This window comes from Caenorhabditis remanei, chromosome V, assembly GCF_010183535.1.
Source record: "Caenorhabditis remanei strain PX506 chromosome V, whole genome shotgun sequence".
Classification (NCBI taxonomy): domain Eukaryota; kingdom Metazoa; phylum Nematoda; class Chromadorea; order Rhabditida; family Rhabditidae; genus Caenorhabditis; species Caenorhabditis remanei.
Window position 1 is genome coordinate 2641665 of NC_071332.1, and position 14692 is coordinate 2656356.

At 44.9% G+C, this 14692-nt stretch overlaps 1 protein-coding gene across 1 annotated transcript; it reads left to right on the forward strand.

Annotated features, from left to right (window-relative positions):
• Positions 1-932: 932 nt before the first annotated feature.
• GCK72_016922 (uncharacterized protein) lies at positions 933-14248 on the forward strand (the record flags this gene model as incomplete). The annotated part of the gene is made up of 33 exons (XM_053731775.1): positions 933-971; positions 1087-1212; positions 1258-1631; positions 1682-1780; positions 1952-1996; positions 2045-2125; positions 2172-2306; positions 2354-2419; positions 2469-2555; positions 2602-2757; positions 2807-2941; positions 2993-3372; positions 3420-3563; positions 3612-3983; positions 4046-4918; positions 5308-5550; positions 5669-6037; positions 6100-6246; positions 6350-10636; positions 10693-11028; positions 11072-11269; positions 11324-11413; positions 11461-11529; positions 11580-11795; positions 11839-12024; positions 12072-12119; positions 12167-12433; positions 12483-12857; positions 12905-13198; positions 13242-13340; positions 13391-13594; positions 13646-13720; positions 14166-14248. 33 exons carry the CDS (start codon positions 933-935, stop codon positions 14246-14248), a joined length of 10698 nt encoding a protein of 3565 aa, XP_053580688.1.
• Positions 14249-14692: the final 444 nt, after the last annotated feature.

Below are 14692 nucleotides of genomic sequence, written 5' to 3' on the forward strand. Positions count from 1 at the left end.
CATAATTAGAATTGAATTGGCACATACTAGTGAACTTTGCACCTCTGAGTCGGAGCAACATGATCATTACTTAAATGAGCCTTGAAGATTTGTTGGGGTGTGCAAAGGAACATAATGACATCATCCCGCAAAGTCGTTCTGCAAAATCTCTCGCTCCCTGCAGATGTCGTCGTTGGAGACTCTCAAAACATACTGTGACCCCCAAGAGACAGAGAAAAGTTCATTGACCATCTGCCTACAACAAAATTTTGATAGCTTTGAAATTTGGAAAATGGAGGGAGAAGAGGGGACATAGGGAGTTGGCACGGTGCCAGGAGAATCTGGTGACGTCACCTTAACTTTTAAGCTTCATAACTTGGCTCTACATGAACCGATTTCGATGATTCTTAGCTAGATGGATAGGGAATGTCATGAGGAGTTTAAATAAAGGAAATTTGCTAGAATAGATCATCCTGAACAAAGTTATAAGTAGAAATAAGCTTGTGTGTTTCCAATATGTTAACTTTGCCATGTGCTAATCGGTTTTGATGGCTTTAAGTGTATAACATGGTCAAATAGTGTAGAAAAGGAAAAAAACACCGTACAAGCTTAAACTGGCCGCAATTTGGATCCTTGTCAGATAACCGTTCTATGAGTTGACTTTGCCAAGTTACCGTACCTCAACAATTACTACCCAGGTCCCCATAGTTCAAATTGAAACTCGGCCAGACTCTTAGTTTCCCTATAGTTGGCACCATGCCAAGCCCCGCCTCTCCTCCTTTCTTTTCTCTTAAAATCGACAGATCAGATACTTCTCATTCTTCACTCTCCCTCTCCACTCTCCATCCTCTCTCTTCCTTCGCTTCCGTTAATGTGCATACATATCACGAGACCCCGCTCCCTCCAGTACCAGCCACCTTCGTGACGCAACACTTTTCTTCCACATTGACGTTATGCTCTCCGATTCGACGGTCACTCCTCTCCCAAGGAATGTTAGCGTCATGGCGTGCTTTCTCTCCCAGATTTCCAGATTTTGTAGAGCGCGTTTGCAACATTCTTCTCTATCTTATTCTCCAACTAAACAAATACAAACTTCTTTAATTTCAGATGTCGGCACGAAAAACCAAAGCCACAGCCGAAGAGAGAAGGAAACAAAAAGAAAAACGAGATCTACAAGCGGCAAAGGAATTGTCGCGATTGGCTTCTCTCAAATTGACAAAAAAGCAAATAGATGTAAGTGTATATAAATTCGAATTGAAAAACGCACATTAATTTCAGAAATTGATCAAAACTGAGCCAATCGACGAGGAGTACGATGCCGCTGTGCAGCAGCCATCGACTTCTGCTGCATCTTTTTCATTTCGACAAATAAAACAAGAAGATTCATCTGATGACGATTCGAAGCCGTCGACCTCTGCAACAGCAGGATCTCGCAAAATCAAAAAGGAAGATGGCCCAAAACAACTCGTTCGCTTCAAGACAGGGCAGCCTACAAAAAATAAAGTAGTGAAGAAGGAAATCGAATTCGATTCTGACACTAGTGACTCCTCCCCCGTAGATTATGACGTAGACTTCAAACCGGACTATAAAACGAAATACCGTCTGAAATCTATGAAGAAATACAAAAAAAACATCGAAGAAGGCAAGGCATGGTAAGAGTTTAAGAAAATCTCGTTCATACTCAAATAATCACTTTTTTTAGCCGGGGAAGACCACCAGGTCGCAGCCGCAGTCTTACTGTGCGTAGTTCGACAAACTCGGCGGCAGGTCCATCAACGTCTGATGGGACCCCCAGGCAGAGGTAAGATCAACGATGTGCCTGTAACAATGACTCTTTCAGAGTGGGACGCCCAGCAAACGGGGGAAGACAGACTGCTTGTCGGTCACAAACCACATCCGATGAGAAAGATGCCAAAACACCCAAAAAGTAAAATTATTGGTATCTAGTCAATCTTTTAACAAGAATTTTCAGGAAAGAAACACAGAAAAAGGCTCAGACTCCCAAGACGGTTTCCAGGTAATATTGACAGTATCGAGGTTTCTCTTTAACAATGGTTTTTTTCAGAAAGACTCCAAGATTCAATGGAGATAATGGAGCTCCGAAGCCGATCAAAGTTGCCGAAATTGCTCCATCTCCTCCCAAAAAGTGAGATTATTAGTACCCACCACTTCCCCCTATAGTTATTTTTCAGAAAAGGAAGACTGCCAAGTGGTCCGACTGTCCACCGTCCTCAAAATTCAGATGACTCGGCAGGTCCTCGAAATTCCAACCATGGAGAGTCGAAGCGGATGGAAGATGCCAAAATTGATCCATCTCAACTCAAAAAGTGAGATTATTGGTACCCAGCGCTTCCTCTTATAGAACTTTTTTCAGAAGAGGAAGACTCCCAAAAGATGCTGAGCCCAAACCGATGGAAGATGCCAAAGCTCCTCCAAAACGGTAAGTTTATCATTGTATCTAACCATCGCTCTAGAAATAATGTTTCCAGACCGGGAAGACCACCGAAAAGTTCCCAATGTTCTTCAAACGGTCCAGGTCCAAGTTCTTCAGAAAATCCTGCACGTTCCACGCAAAGGTAAGATAGTAGAGATCCAGTCTCTTCCTTAAGAATCACTTTTTAGACGAGGAAGGCTACCAAGGAACCAGAGAGTCCGTCTCTCACCAAGTTTTGATGACTCTGCAGATTCTGGAGACGTGACAAGACGTCCTGTGACAGAGAGACAGATAGACAATGATGTCGCTGGTCCGTCAGACAACTTTGCTCGTTCAACACCAAGGTAAGATTGTCGAGATCTAGTCTATTCACCAAAAATGTTTGTTTTCCAGACGAGCAACAGCTCGCAGATCTCAGAGTTCAAAAAGCTCTGCAGATTGTGCAGACGATAAACCATCAACATCAGATGGACAGATGGACATGACTGGCTCATCTGGCAGCATCCCTGCTCCGTCAATCGTGAAAAAGTAAGTTTTTCGATGTCTAGTCCCCCCCCCCCTCAACATTATTTTTTTCAGAAAAAAGAAGGCATCGAAGCGAAGATGCGACGTTTTGCTCCTTTTGGATGCCTTGCCACCATATATGCTGGATGACTGCTTGGCAGAGCTCATAATAATGGAGACGGAGGAAGAAAAAGAAGAACTGCTGATGAAGAAGAAGAAGAATGTCAAGCAACCCCACCCAATTTTAAATTGTAAGGAGGAGCAGATGAATGGAAACCAGCAAGACTTTGAGGATTCTGATCAGCCTCCGAGTCTAACCCCAATGGACTCGTTTGAGCTCGATATCCCGGAGCCGTCTTCTTCATTGAGCTCCACGGGAAACGCTCCACAGCTTTCTGCATTCTTCCATGTTCGGGATCCATCTGGAAATGGAAACCTCAATTTGGAAGATCATCGTTAGTTGATATGAATATGTATACCAAAAAAATATTATAAGTTCCAGAAGCTGTTGAAGAGGAAGACCCTGATTGGGCGGCGGGTCGGGCTCGAACCATTGCTAATCAGGAACGCATTCGGCAGAGAAAAGCGGAAAGAGCGAGGCGAGAGATGGAAGAAATGGAGAGACGTGAGAGAGAGGATGTTGATGGTAACATTTTCAATCAGAGGATAGACTATGACTTTTTTCAAATTTCAGAAACTCTGCCGTCATGTTCGGAGGAGCCACAGTTTGACCCAGCGAGCCCTGAAGAAGAAATGATGGAAAGAGTACCTCCGTCCACTTCAAGCTCTTCTTCGTTGGCTCTTGTTCTCCAGGCGCCCTCAGAATCTTCCCACCAGGATGAAGGAGAAGAATCTGATGGAGCGGAAACGCTACATTTTGATGATTTTGAAGATGAGGACGATGACGAGCAGCCAATACGCAATGTTCGAAGCGTGGTGGAACAAACAACTCAAATGATAAGAAATATTGAGATCTCAGAGAGGGAGAGAGAACGCTATGCTCCAATTGACGTGATCCAATATGAAGAGGAAGAAGAATTTGTAGATCCCGGAATCGATCATGAAGGTAAGCAGATTAAAGAGATAAAGAAAATCCAAATTTTTCAGAAGTTGTTCCTTATTATCAAGAAGACATGATGGAAGGAGAAGATCCTGAGGAAGGGCATGCTGATACGCCAAGCGCTTCATCCCATTCAGAGTTCACTCCAACTTCTCATCAATCATCAGCTCAACAGAACGGTACGACTGAAATTCACATGAGCCATCAGGAAGAAGAGGAGCAAGATGATGAGAGAGATGCAGATTCCGAGGAAGAGCATGACAATCAGTCTGATGAAACTACGTTGAGCGCATTCAATTCAGAGTTTACTCCAGCTGCTCACCAGTCTCCGGCTCAAAAGATCAACCTGGATGGTATTGAAATGAGCTATCAGGCGGTTGAAATGGAGCAAAAGCAGCATGATGAGAGTGATGAAGCTGGAGGGGCTCAAACGTCGGAAGCAGATCGGTCAAGCTTAGATCCTCTGACGGCTCCAATTGATAATCCAGCCTATTCAGTGATTGGTCTGTCAGACCCTAAATCTCCAGCTCAACAGAATCACCTGACTGATATTGACATGGACAACCAGGAGGATGAGATGGATCAGGAGAAGAAGAGTGTCCCAGAATCTGACTCAACTAGCTCGCCGGTCATCAAAACACCAACTTCCTCTGACTCCTCAGTTCAACAAATGCTCGATGAAGCAACTGAGGTGATGGAAGGTGCCGAGAAAGGAGCTGATAGTCTAATGAATCTTGGTAAGGAGCATGTTGATGAGAGAGAAGAAAGCTTTGAACCTCTAACGGGTACAATTGCAGATCCACTCGTACTATTGCTCAATCTGCCGGAAAGCTGCACAACCATGGTCGAGGAAGTCGATCCGTCGATTCCACATTGTTCAACACCTCCCATTGCTGATTCAGTTCCAGAACTCGAACAGGACTCGACTCTTATGAGCCAAGGTGAGATGACCAGGAGATGCAGTACCGGCCAAAAAGGTATCATATTTTGCCTTGTCATAGTAAAACTGAGACCAAGAGTAAAACTCCATTTTTGTAGTTTACCACTTTGTTGTACGGACCCTTCCTAGAGAGTTATAGTAATTTTAAGTGAACAACTCAAAAATCGCGCTATTTTGCAATGAAATTGGTCAACACATAACTTCCTAGGTAGTGTCTATACAAAAAAGCTGTCCACAACAAAAATAGAGTTCTACTCTTGGTCAGCTCAATCTGGTAAAAATTTATTCTGTGGGACAGAAAGTTGTGCATTTTCAACTGAAAAAGGCAAAATATGATACTTTTTTGGCCGGTACTGTACCTAAATGTTCTTAACGTAGCTAAAATTTCAGAAGCTGATGGAACAAGTGCCGATAAGCATGTTACTGGTGACATGGCCTGCGACCAAGTGCTGGATGTAGAAGAGGCTCAAGTCGTGGCAGAACTAATGGAGCAAGATAAAGAGCACAGAGAAGAGAGTTCTCCAGAAAATTATCAAGAAGAGACGTTGTCTTCTCCACAAAGTCATATCAACCCTCCAGCTCAAACTTCCTCGGATGATGATGTCATTGATAACTCAATTGTTCAGGTTGAAGGTTAGTTACTCTAGAAGTGTTGCTTAAACTGACTCCTGAATAGAGTTTAGTAAGAATCTTAACAATGAGTCTAACAATAACGTGATAAGAAGAGATTTGAATTAATTTTCAATTTCAGAGCCATCTACTTCTCCATTCGAACAAGACTGTGCTGTTATGAATCAAGAAAGTGGCAATAATGCTTCAATAGATAAAGATCAAGATATGGATGAGCCTCCAGTCATCATAGAAGCAATGGAAGAAGATAGGGATCACAAAGGTGATAGTGCTTCTGAAAGCAATCAAGAGACTCCAGAAAATGTTCCGATGCAAGATGTTACTTCTGATCTCGGCGACGATGAAATGATAAATGACCAAGTGATGAATGAAGAAGTGATTAAGGAGTCTCCAGTCATCGCAGAAGATATGGATCGACAGCATGTAGATGAGAGCAATCCAGCCCAATCTGCTTCAACCGACAAAGTCATTGAGGAACCATGTGTTCAGGGTGAGTAGAAGATCTTTCTAAAAACCCTTGAATAAACATAACATAAGCTGAAAGTTTTCCAGAACTGACAAAATCTTCTACAATAGCTGATTCTGTTGAACCAATACACGACAGTGACTCTGGTCCTGAATGCCCAGAAACAATGGCACCCAATGGACATAATGGAGAAGAGAGCTCTCCGAACACTATTCGAGAACCAGATGTTTACGGTGAGTTGATGTAAAGTTATTTGCCATTTACTGAGTCATAAAAGAATCATACGAGTTCCTTTTTTTTCTATTTTTTATTGTTTGAAAATCTGAATATTTTCAGAACCGTCAACATCTTCCACAGTCAACGATGTGCTGGATGAAGAGGTGCTGGAGCCAGAGGTTGTTGAGCATCCAGTCGTTGTTGAAGATATGGAGCCCAATAGAGAGCAACATATGCCACCAATCCCTCCACAAATTACACCTCTAAACGTATCAAGGGAAAAAAGAGATTCAATCCTCAAGGAGTTATTAGAAGAAATGAAACAGAGAAAAGATATACTGAAGAAACTCGCGGAGACAAGAGAAGGAAGTTGTCAGGAAAATGCGACACCTTCGAGGTCATCTGGAATTGCTCCAGAAAACTGTTCTTCACAGTCTGGGGGATCTTCTTCCTCCAGCTCTGTGATGAGCCTTCAAGATCGTGAATCGCAATCATCGATGGAAGCAGAATCCGAGAAAATGGAAGTTCTTGAAGCTGGTGGAGAGAAAGCTGACAATGAGAACGATGAAAAGGTCGTCCTGCCAGAAGAAGAAGTTCCAGTTCAGATTCTTCTAGGAGATGCTCCAGAACACTCAATGACCCCGATACCAGTTCTCCAGCAAAGCCTTGCTCCAGAACTACCGATGGGATCTGTAGCAGTAGAGGAAATTGAAGTTTTGAAAACTGATGTAGCAGTAGCTAGAGGATCTTCCTCTGAGATGATCCTTCAAGAGCCCATTCATCTCTCAGCGCCAATTCTTGTTTCTGCAGCAGAGTTGATGGAAGTTGTAGAAACTGAGGAACCAGAAGATGCTTCTGAAAATCCACCAATTCATTCACCGATCTACATTCAAGACCTTGCTCTATCAATGGAAGCGGCTGAAAAGGAAATGGAAGTTGTAGAAGCTGATGGAGGGAAAGCTGACAATGAGCCTGATGATGAAGACGATGAGCGTGATCCAGAAGCTTCACCTCGAATTTTTCAAGCAGATGCTCCAGAAGACCCTATGACCCCAACAGCAATCCTCCATCAAGTACTTGCTCCAGAACTACCGATGAGATCTGCAGCAGCAGAGGAAATTGAATTTGTAAAAACTGATGAAGCAGAAGCTGCCGGATCTTCCTCTGATATGAACCTTCAAGAGCCCATTAATCTCTTAGCACTCGCTTCTGGTTCTGCAGCAGAGTTGATGGAAGTTGTGGAAACTGAGGTAGCTGACTATCAGCCTAATAAGGAAGTCGTGGAACAAGAACCAGAAGCTTCACATCCGACTTCTCCAGAAGATGATTCTGAAAATCCACGGATTCCAACACCGATCCCTATTCAAGACTACGCTCTACAACTGTCGATGGGACCGGCAGCAGAAGAGGTGATGGTAGCTGATGGAGAAGAAGCTGGAGGATCTCCCTCCTTGAGCGCTGTGGAACATCTTCAAGAACTCATCCATCGCTCAGAGACAGTTCCTCTTGAACATCCTGTGGAGGAGTCGCCAGCAGAAGAAATGGAAGTTCCAAAAGCTTGTGGTAAAGAGGATCCCAACGAGGAAGACTTGGTGCCAGACGAAGACGCCCCACTTGAGATTCTCCAAGGAGTTGCTCCAGGACCAGTCCCCGATCAATACCTTGCTCCACAATCATTGGAAGCTGATGGAAAAGAAGCTGCCGGATCTTCCTCTTCAAGCTTTATGGAAGATCTTCTCGAGACTCCAAATATCTCAGTGTCAACTTCCCGTTCTCCTGCCGCACAATCTACTGCACCAGATGCTCCAGAAGACTCGGGGACCACAGCGCCTCGAGATTCAGAAGAAATAATTGAGGCAGCAGAAGAGGAAATGGATGTTGATAATGTTGATGCTGAAGAGGAGCCCAATGAGGAAGTTGTACTGGAAGAACCAAAAGCTCAACCTCAGGTTCATCCAGAAGATGCTCCTGAAAAACCACCGATGCCAGAGCCAGTTCTCCAAGAAGATTGTGTTTCACAACCAGCAGAACCGGAGAAAATGGAAGTTTTGGAGACTAATAGAAAAGAATCTGAGAACGGTGCTATTCAGGAAATCGTGTTGGAAGAAGCTTTTGAAACACCGCCAATCCCAAAGCCGTTTGAATCTGCTACAGGAGAAATGGAAACTGTGAAATCTAATGGGGAAGCAGGCGACTGCTCTTCTTCATCCAGCTGCATCGAAGATCTTCTCGAGTCTCCGATTTCACCAGCGTCAACTCCTCTTTCTTCTACTGGACCAGCTACAGCACCAGCGGAAGAAATGGAAATTGTGGAAGACCAGACTTCTCCGAAAGATGCTCCAGAAGACCCAACAACAACTGCGCCAGTTCGACATCAAGATTCAGAAGAAATGATTGAAGCAGCAGAAGAGCCAATGAGAGTTGTGGAAGCTGCTGAACATCATGAGAGTTCTTCTTCCTCCTGGAGATCAGCGGAAGATCTTCAAGAGCCGTCGCCTATCCTAGCTCTAGAGCCGCATTCTGTAACTCAACAAGCTGAAGGACTAGCAGAAGAAATGGAAATTATGGATAAAGATGAAGAGCAAGAACCAGAAACTACACCTCAGATTTCTCAAGATGCTCCTGAAAGCCCACCGATTTCTACACCCGAAGTGATGGAAGCTGAGAAAGCAGATGGAGAAGAAGATGATCAAGGCCATCATGAGGATTCTTCTTCCTTTTCAAAATCTTTGGAAGATCATCAAGAGACTTCGCCTCGTGCTGAAGATGTTATTCCACCAAAGAAAATGGAAGCTGTAGAAGCTGATGGTGAAGAGGAGCCCAATAAGGAAGTCGTACAGAAAGAACCATCACAACCATGGACAGAAGCTGCAGAAGACGAAATAAAAGTTCAAGAAGCTGATGATGAAAAAGGTCACTGCTCTTCCTCTTCCAGTTCCATGAAAGATCCTCTAGATCCTCCGATTGCTCCAGCATCGCTTTCCCGTTCTCCAGCTGAACAAGCTGCCGGAAATATGGAAACTGTGGAAGATGATGAAATCGTGCTACAAAAATCAGAAGCTTCGCCGCATACTCCTTCAGAAACTTCTTCTGAATCCACAACGACCCCAGTTGTGGAAGCTGGAGAACATCATGATTACTCTTCTTCCTCTTCAAGATCTGTGGAAGATCTTCAAGAGCCTTCGTCTATTCTAAAAGAAGGACAGAAGATAATCGTGGATGCTCAAGAACATGTTGTTGATCCATCTCCGAACTCATCAACACAAATCCTCCATGAAGATCATGAAGCGCCTGGTCCAGAAGTCGTGAATCAAAACGAAGCTATATCTCAGATTTCATCGGAAGATAATCCAGAAACCCCACCAACTCCAACAGGAGTCCCTCCACAAGATCATGCTTCACAACCATCGGTGGAAGCAGCAGAAGCAGAAGAGGAAACGGAAGCTGATGGAAAAGAAACTGGCGGATCTTCATCTTCCAGTTCTATGGAAAGTATTCAAAAGCCTCCGCATATCCCAGAACCAGCTCCCCGTTCTCCTGATGAGGAAGTTATAGCACCAGAACAAATGAAAGTTCTGGAAGCTGATGGAGGAGAGGTGCCCAATGAGGAAGTCGAACGGAAAGAATCAGAAGTTTCCCCTCAGGATCATCCGAAAGACGCTCCAGAAGGCCCACCGACCCCAACATCAACTGGAGAAGGTGATGCATGTCAAGAACACCATGATTGTTCTTCTTCTTCTTCAAGGTCTGTGGATGAGCTTATGGATATCCTAGCACAAGCGCCCGGTTCTCTAGTTCAACAAGCTGAAGCCGATGGAGAAGAAGATGAGCCTCATGAGGAAGTCGTTGCTGAACAAGAAGAGATTGAAGGTGAAGCAGCAGTGGAAGAAGAATTGGAGAAGAATGACGTTGTGGAAGCCGGTGCTCAGCTGAATGTCGAGCAAGAAGCGGACAATGAAGCTGGAAGAGCGGTAGAAGAAGGCCACGAGATGATCGTTGAAGCTGATGACGTGGGTGTTCCTTCTGAGAATGTTATTGCTCCATCTCCGAGCTCCCCGGAATGTGATCCACCCTCAGCCCAACGCGCTCTACAATTCCAAGCAGAGATCATGAGGACACTGCAAGGTGAAGCCCCGTCTCGAAGCTCTCTGGAAAATGATCCAGAACCTTCACCAACCATGCAACAATATCCCAACGCTTCTCGTGTCAGACAAGCCCTACTAGACGCAGCAACTAAAATAGAAGTTGAGGTAGAGGAAAGGAATGCTCAGAACGGTGTTCAAGTTGAAAAGATGATGGTAGAAAATCTAGAAGAACTTCCCCAAGACAATGGACTTGAAGATATTGAGCCTCCGAGCATCCCGGAAAGTTCCTCGACATATCCAACTACTCCATCACCGTCCATGGGTAAGTGTAGCAAAAAATCTTGAAGCTTGGTCCATAACTATAAATTTAAATTTCAGAAGCTGATGACTCAGAGGAGGAACTCTTCCCCGACCCAACTGAACCTTTCGATGAGGATAATCCAGACGAAGTTCTAGATTCCTCTTCTCCGGAGCTTCCCGAAACAAAAGAGTCTATGTCGAAAAGTGTTAAAAAGCAGTCTGATGGTCATGATGGACCCTGGTATCAAATGACCGCCCGCAGGCGTCTAGGCAGACCTCGAGGTTATTTGGGAGTGTATCCAGAACGTCGCCCACCCCGGGATGCAGTTCAAATTCTGACTACATATAAGAGAAAGATGGAAGAAACAGACGACGAGGGTCCCAGCACATCATGTCATCGTCCAATCAAGCAGGGTAAATTGTCTGTCTGTAAAACTATATCCAAATGAGGTTTCAGAACTTTTCGAGGAGGATCCGAACCCCGCGACTCCGAAAAGTCAGCGTGGTAAAACTACGAGCCGTGGACGTCGTGAATCAGAGGAAGCGGATCCCCCATATTCACCAGGTGGCTCTCAGTCCAAAGGCGCTCCATCGCATCCGCCTGAGCTCTTTCATGAGCCACCTTCGTGGAATCTTAGACCTCGTCGAGTTAGAGGTTTGTTTCTTACGCTTAGGTTAAACCCCTCCCCCCACATAGTACAATTTTCAGGGGAAGATGGTCCAGGCACCTCTGGAACTTCAAACTTGAGCCACCTACTATCAATTTCCGCTCCTTTCAGTGCTCGTGCTATCAAACAAGGTTAACTGCTGTTTTTGTATAACCATATCTGTCCCGTTTTTTTTCAGAACTTGACGAGATGGTGGACCCTTCTATTCCTACCAATCAAACGAAAAGTCGACGTGGTCAAAATGGAGGTAAGTTGATTTAGGGATAGCTAGCAATCATACACTTTTGGTTTTTTTAGTAGGTGGTCAAAGCCGGAAAAGACAAAGAAGCGACCAACGGGATTCTGCGCCAAGACATCTCCCACCTACCCCATCTGCTCCAATGTCATCTCATCAGCTTGATCAGCAGCCGTCTTCCAGCACTTCTGCTCCTGGTCATGCTCCGACACCTGCTGTCCCGCAGAGCCATGCTGCTCCAGGTCAACCAAGCTCATCTGTTCCAGCAATAAAGCAGGGTATGTTGCTGTTTCTGTAGTCATATCTGTCGCGTTCATTCAGAGCTTGACGAGGTGGTGGACGATGGTCAAACTACGAGTCGAAAAAGACAACGAGCCAACCAAGAGGATTCCGCCCTGATAAATCTTCCACCTACTCCATCTGCTTCAATCCCATCAAATCATCATCATATCCCAGATCGTCAACTTGCTCCGACACCTGCTCTCCCGCAGAACCCTCTTGCTCCAGGTCAGTCGACACCTATACTAATCAAAAACTGACATGTCATTTTTCAGCTCCGTCACATCACACACCGCCATCAAGCAGACGTCGTTCAGACAGAGGTGAGCATCTTATGCTTAGGTTAATCCCCACATAGTACAATTTTCAGAGGAGACGGATGGTCCAAGCACATCAGCTCTCCCACAAAACCCAGCTGCCCACTTGGCTCCAAGTTCAGCTCCTTCTCTTTCACCTCAAGATCCATTAGCATCGCCTCATCATCCTGAACACAATCAGCAGTCGCCTTTAAGAGCCCTTACAACTCCAGCTCCTTCATCAGTTTCTACTCCTCGCACACCGCAATCGCCCTACCAACATTCTCCAGCTGCTCCGATAATTGCTCTCCTACAGAACAAATATGTTTATCGGGCTCCAGGTTAGTTGATCCTAGAGTGGTCGGAGACTTACATATACTTCGTTTTCAGTTCCTTCGCATCACTCTACTTCTCTTCAAGCCGGATACCTTCATGCACCAGATCATTCACCTCTTTCCCAACACATCCCAGTTGGCAATTTTGCACCTTCTTCACACCACAGTGCTGCCTCACATCACCAGCAGCCTCAGGATTCCGCGCCAGGTGGATCTCGTGCTCATGCTGCACCGAGAAACCTCCGAGCTACTCCATCTGCTCCAATTCCATCGAATCATCATCAGCACAATCAGCAGCCGTCTTCCCGAAATCATCGACCTCTTCAAGCCGGACCCCCTCCTTCTTCAGCTCCTGCACCTTTTCCCCAACTCTCTCCAGCTCCTCCGATAGCAGCCTTCCCACAGAGCCCGTTTGCTCACCATGCTTCAGGTTAGTTAGTCCTAGAGTGCTCTAAAACTGATTTGTCTTTTTTTTAGCTCTTCCGCCTTCTTCACAGCACAGTGCTTCTCTTCAACCCGGACCAAGCCATATTCCAGCACCTCTTCCTCAACACGCTCCGACACCTGGTCTCCCATATAGCCCAGTTCCTCATCTCTCTCCAGGTCAGCTGAGTTCAGCTCCTTCCACTTCTCAGCAGAACTTTGCCCCACATCCCCAGCCGTCTTCAAGCAATGTCACATCTCGTCAAGCCGGAATCCCCAATGCCCAACTTATCCCGGTTGCTCACTATAGTCCGCTAGTTGCTTTCCCACAGAGCCCACTCGTTCAAGGTTAGTTTGCGCTCCTGAAATGCCCCAAGACTTTATTTTCCAGCTCCATCTCCTTCCCCGAGTCCGCAGGCTCCACATTATAGTCCGCATGGTCTATATCATGGTCAAGTCATGTCTCCTCACCCTAATGGTCCTCACCAAGGTAAACCGGTTAACGATCTGGGCTCATACCTCCATTATCTCATTTTTCAGCTCTTTCCCCGTTAGTAGGACCAATACTGGCACCTCGTACTCCACGTACACCGCATTCGCCCTACGCTCATCCCAACCGGTCTCCAGCCATCAATGTAGCTCCGATACCTTCACCAAATGTTGCTCGTCCACCACTTCCAATGTGTGATGAGACTCGAATGGTTCGAGATAGGATCATGAGAGAGGAGCAGATTGCTCAGAACGGTGAGTTTTGGGGTGAAAAATAAAATGTTTGAAGAAAATTTATGAATTCAGCGGCACCTCCAGTTGGCAACCCTCAAGAACGGCGTCCGTCAGCAACGGATGAGCTGCTGGATTGGTATATCACAGGTATGAAGCATAACATATTTCAAAGGGAGTTGTATGGTCAACTACAAAAATGTAGGCATTTCCTAGTTAGATGTATTGTGGCTCTGCGGTGAGCGACGATGTAACTTTTAGAGATCATAGCATTCTAATTGTAAGGACCAACCGTATAGAAAAATGGTCTACTACAAAAATGTAAAGCTGAAAATGCTCTACACATTTGTATAGAATAAAACACTAAGCGACAGTTGATGGTCTCTCTTTTGCCATTGACCTTTTCTAGACAGTTGAGGCGGTGTTAGACAGAGTAACTTTGCAAGGTCGTACTTTTTTGAAGAAAGTAGGGATAGAAAAATAGTAAAGTACAAAAGTGTAGAGCGGATTAGAACCCGAGAGAAAATTAACTGGTTCCGAAATTCTAACTAAAATCTTTAATTTGAAAAAACCCACTAATTTCTGACATTTTTAGATGAGCGCTTACGCGAAGCCCGAACTGAAGCAGATAATGTCATCGCAAATCGTATCAATGCGTTGTCAATGTTTGAAGGTTAGTTTCCTCCTTTTTGAACAAAACCTTTATTGGGCTCTTTCCTTTTCCAAGCTATCCCACCTTCTTACCTATTATTTTCTGTTTACGAATACTTGTCCGTGAGTGTTAAAGGCGCATATAATTGGTTCAAAATGGTCTCGAAGCGGAAAACATGATTTGCAGTTCTTTTCAGACCTGCAAAGCTCAAAAACACGGCATTTGATCTTCCCAATAAATTATATGCTAATTTTGCACCTTGAAGACCCTCGGCACGAGTTCGTGAACCGATAATAGCAAAATTTGATTTACCACTATATTTTAAAAAAGCTTCGTTGATACACCACCGATGCTGTAGTCTAGCTATCATAGGCGCAGAGACGCTAGAGTGTCTGACTTCTCTGCGCCCTGTCTTCGCTTCCTCTCTCCCTTCGCAATTTTCAAAGTCTCATATCTCAAATGCCTTTAGA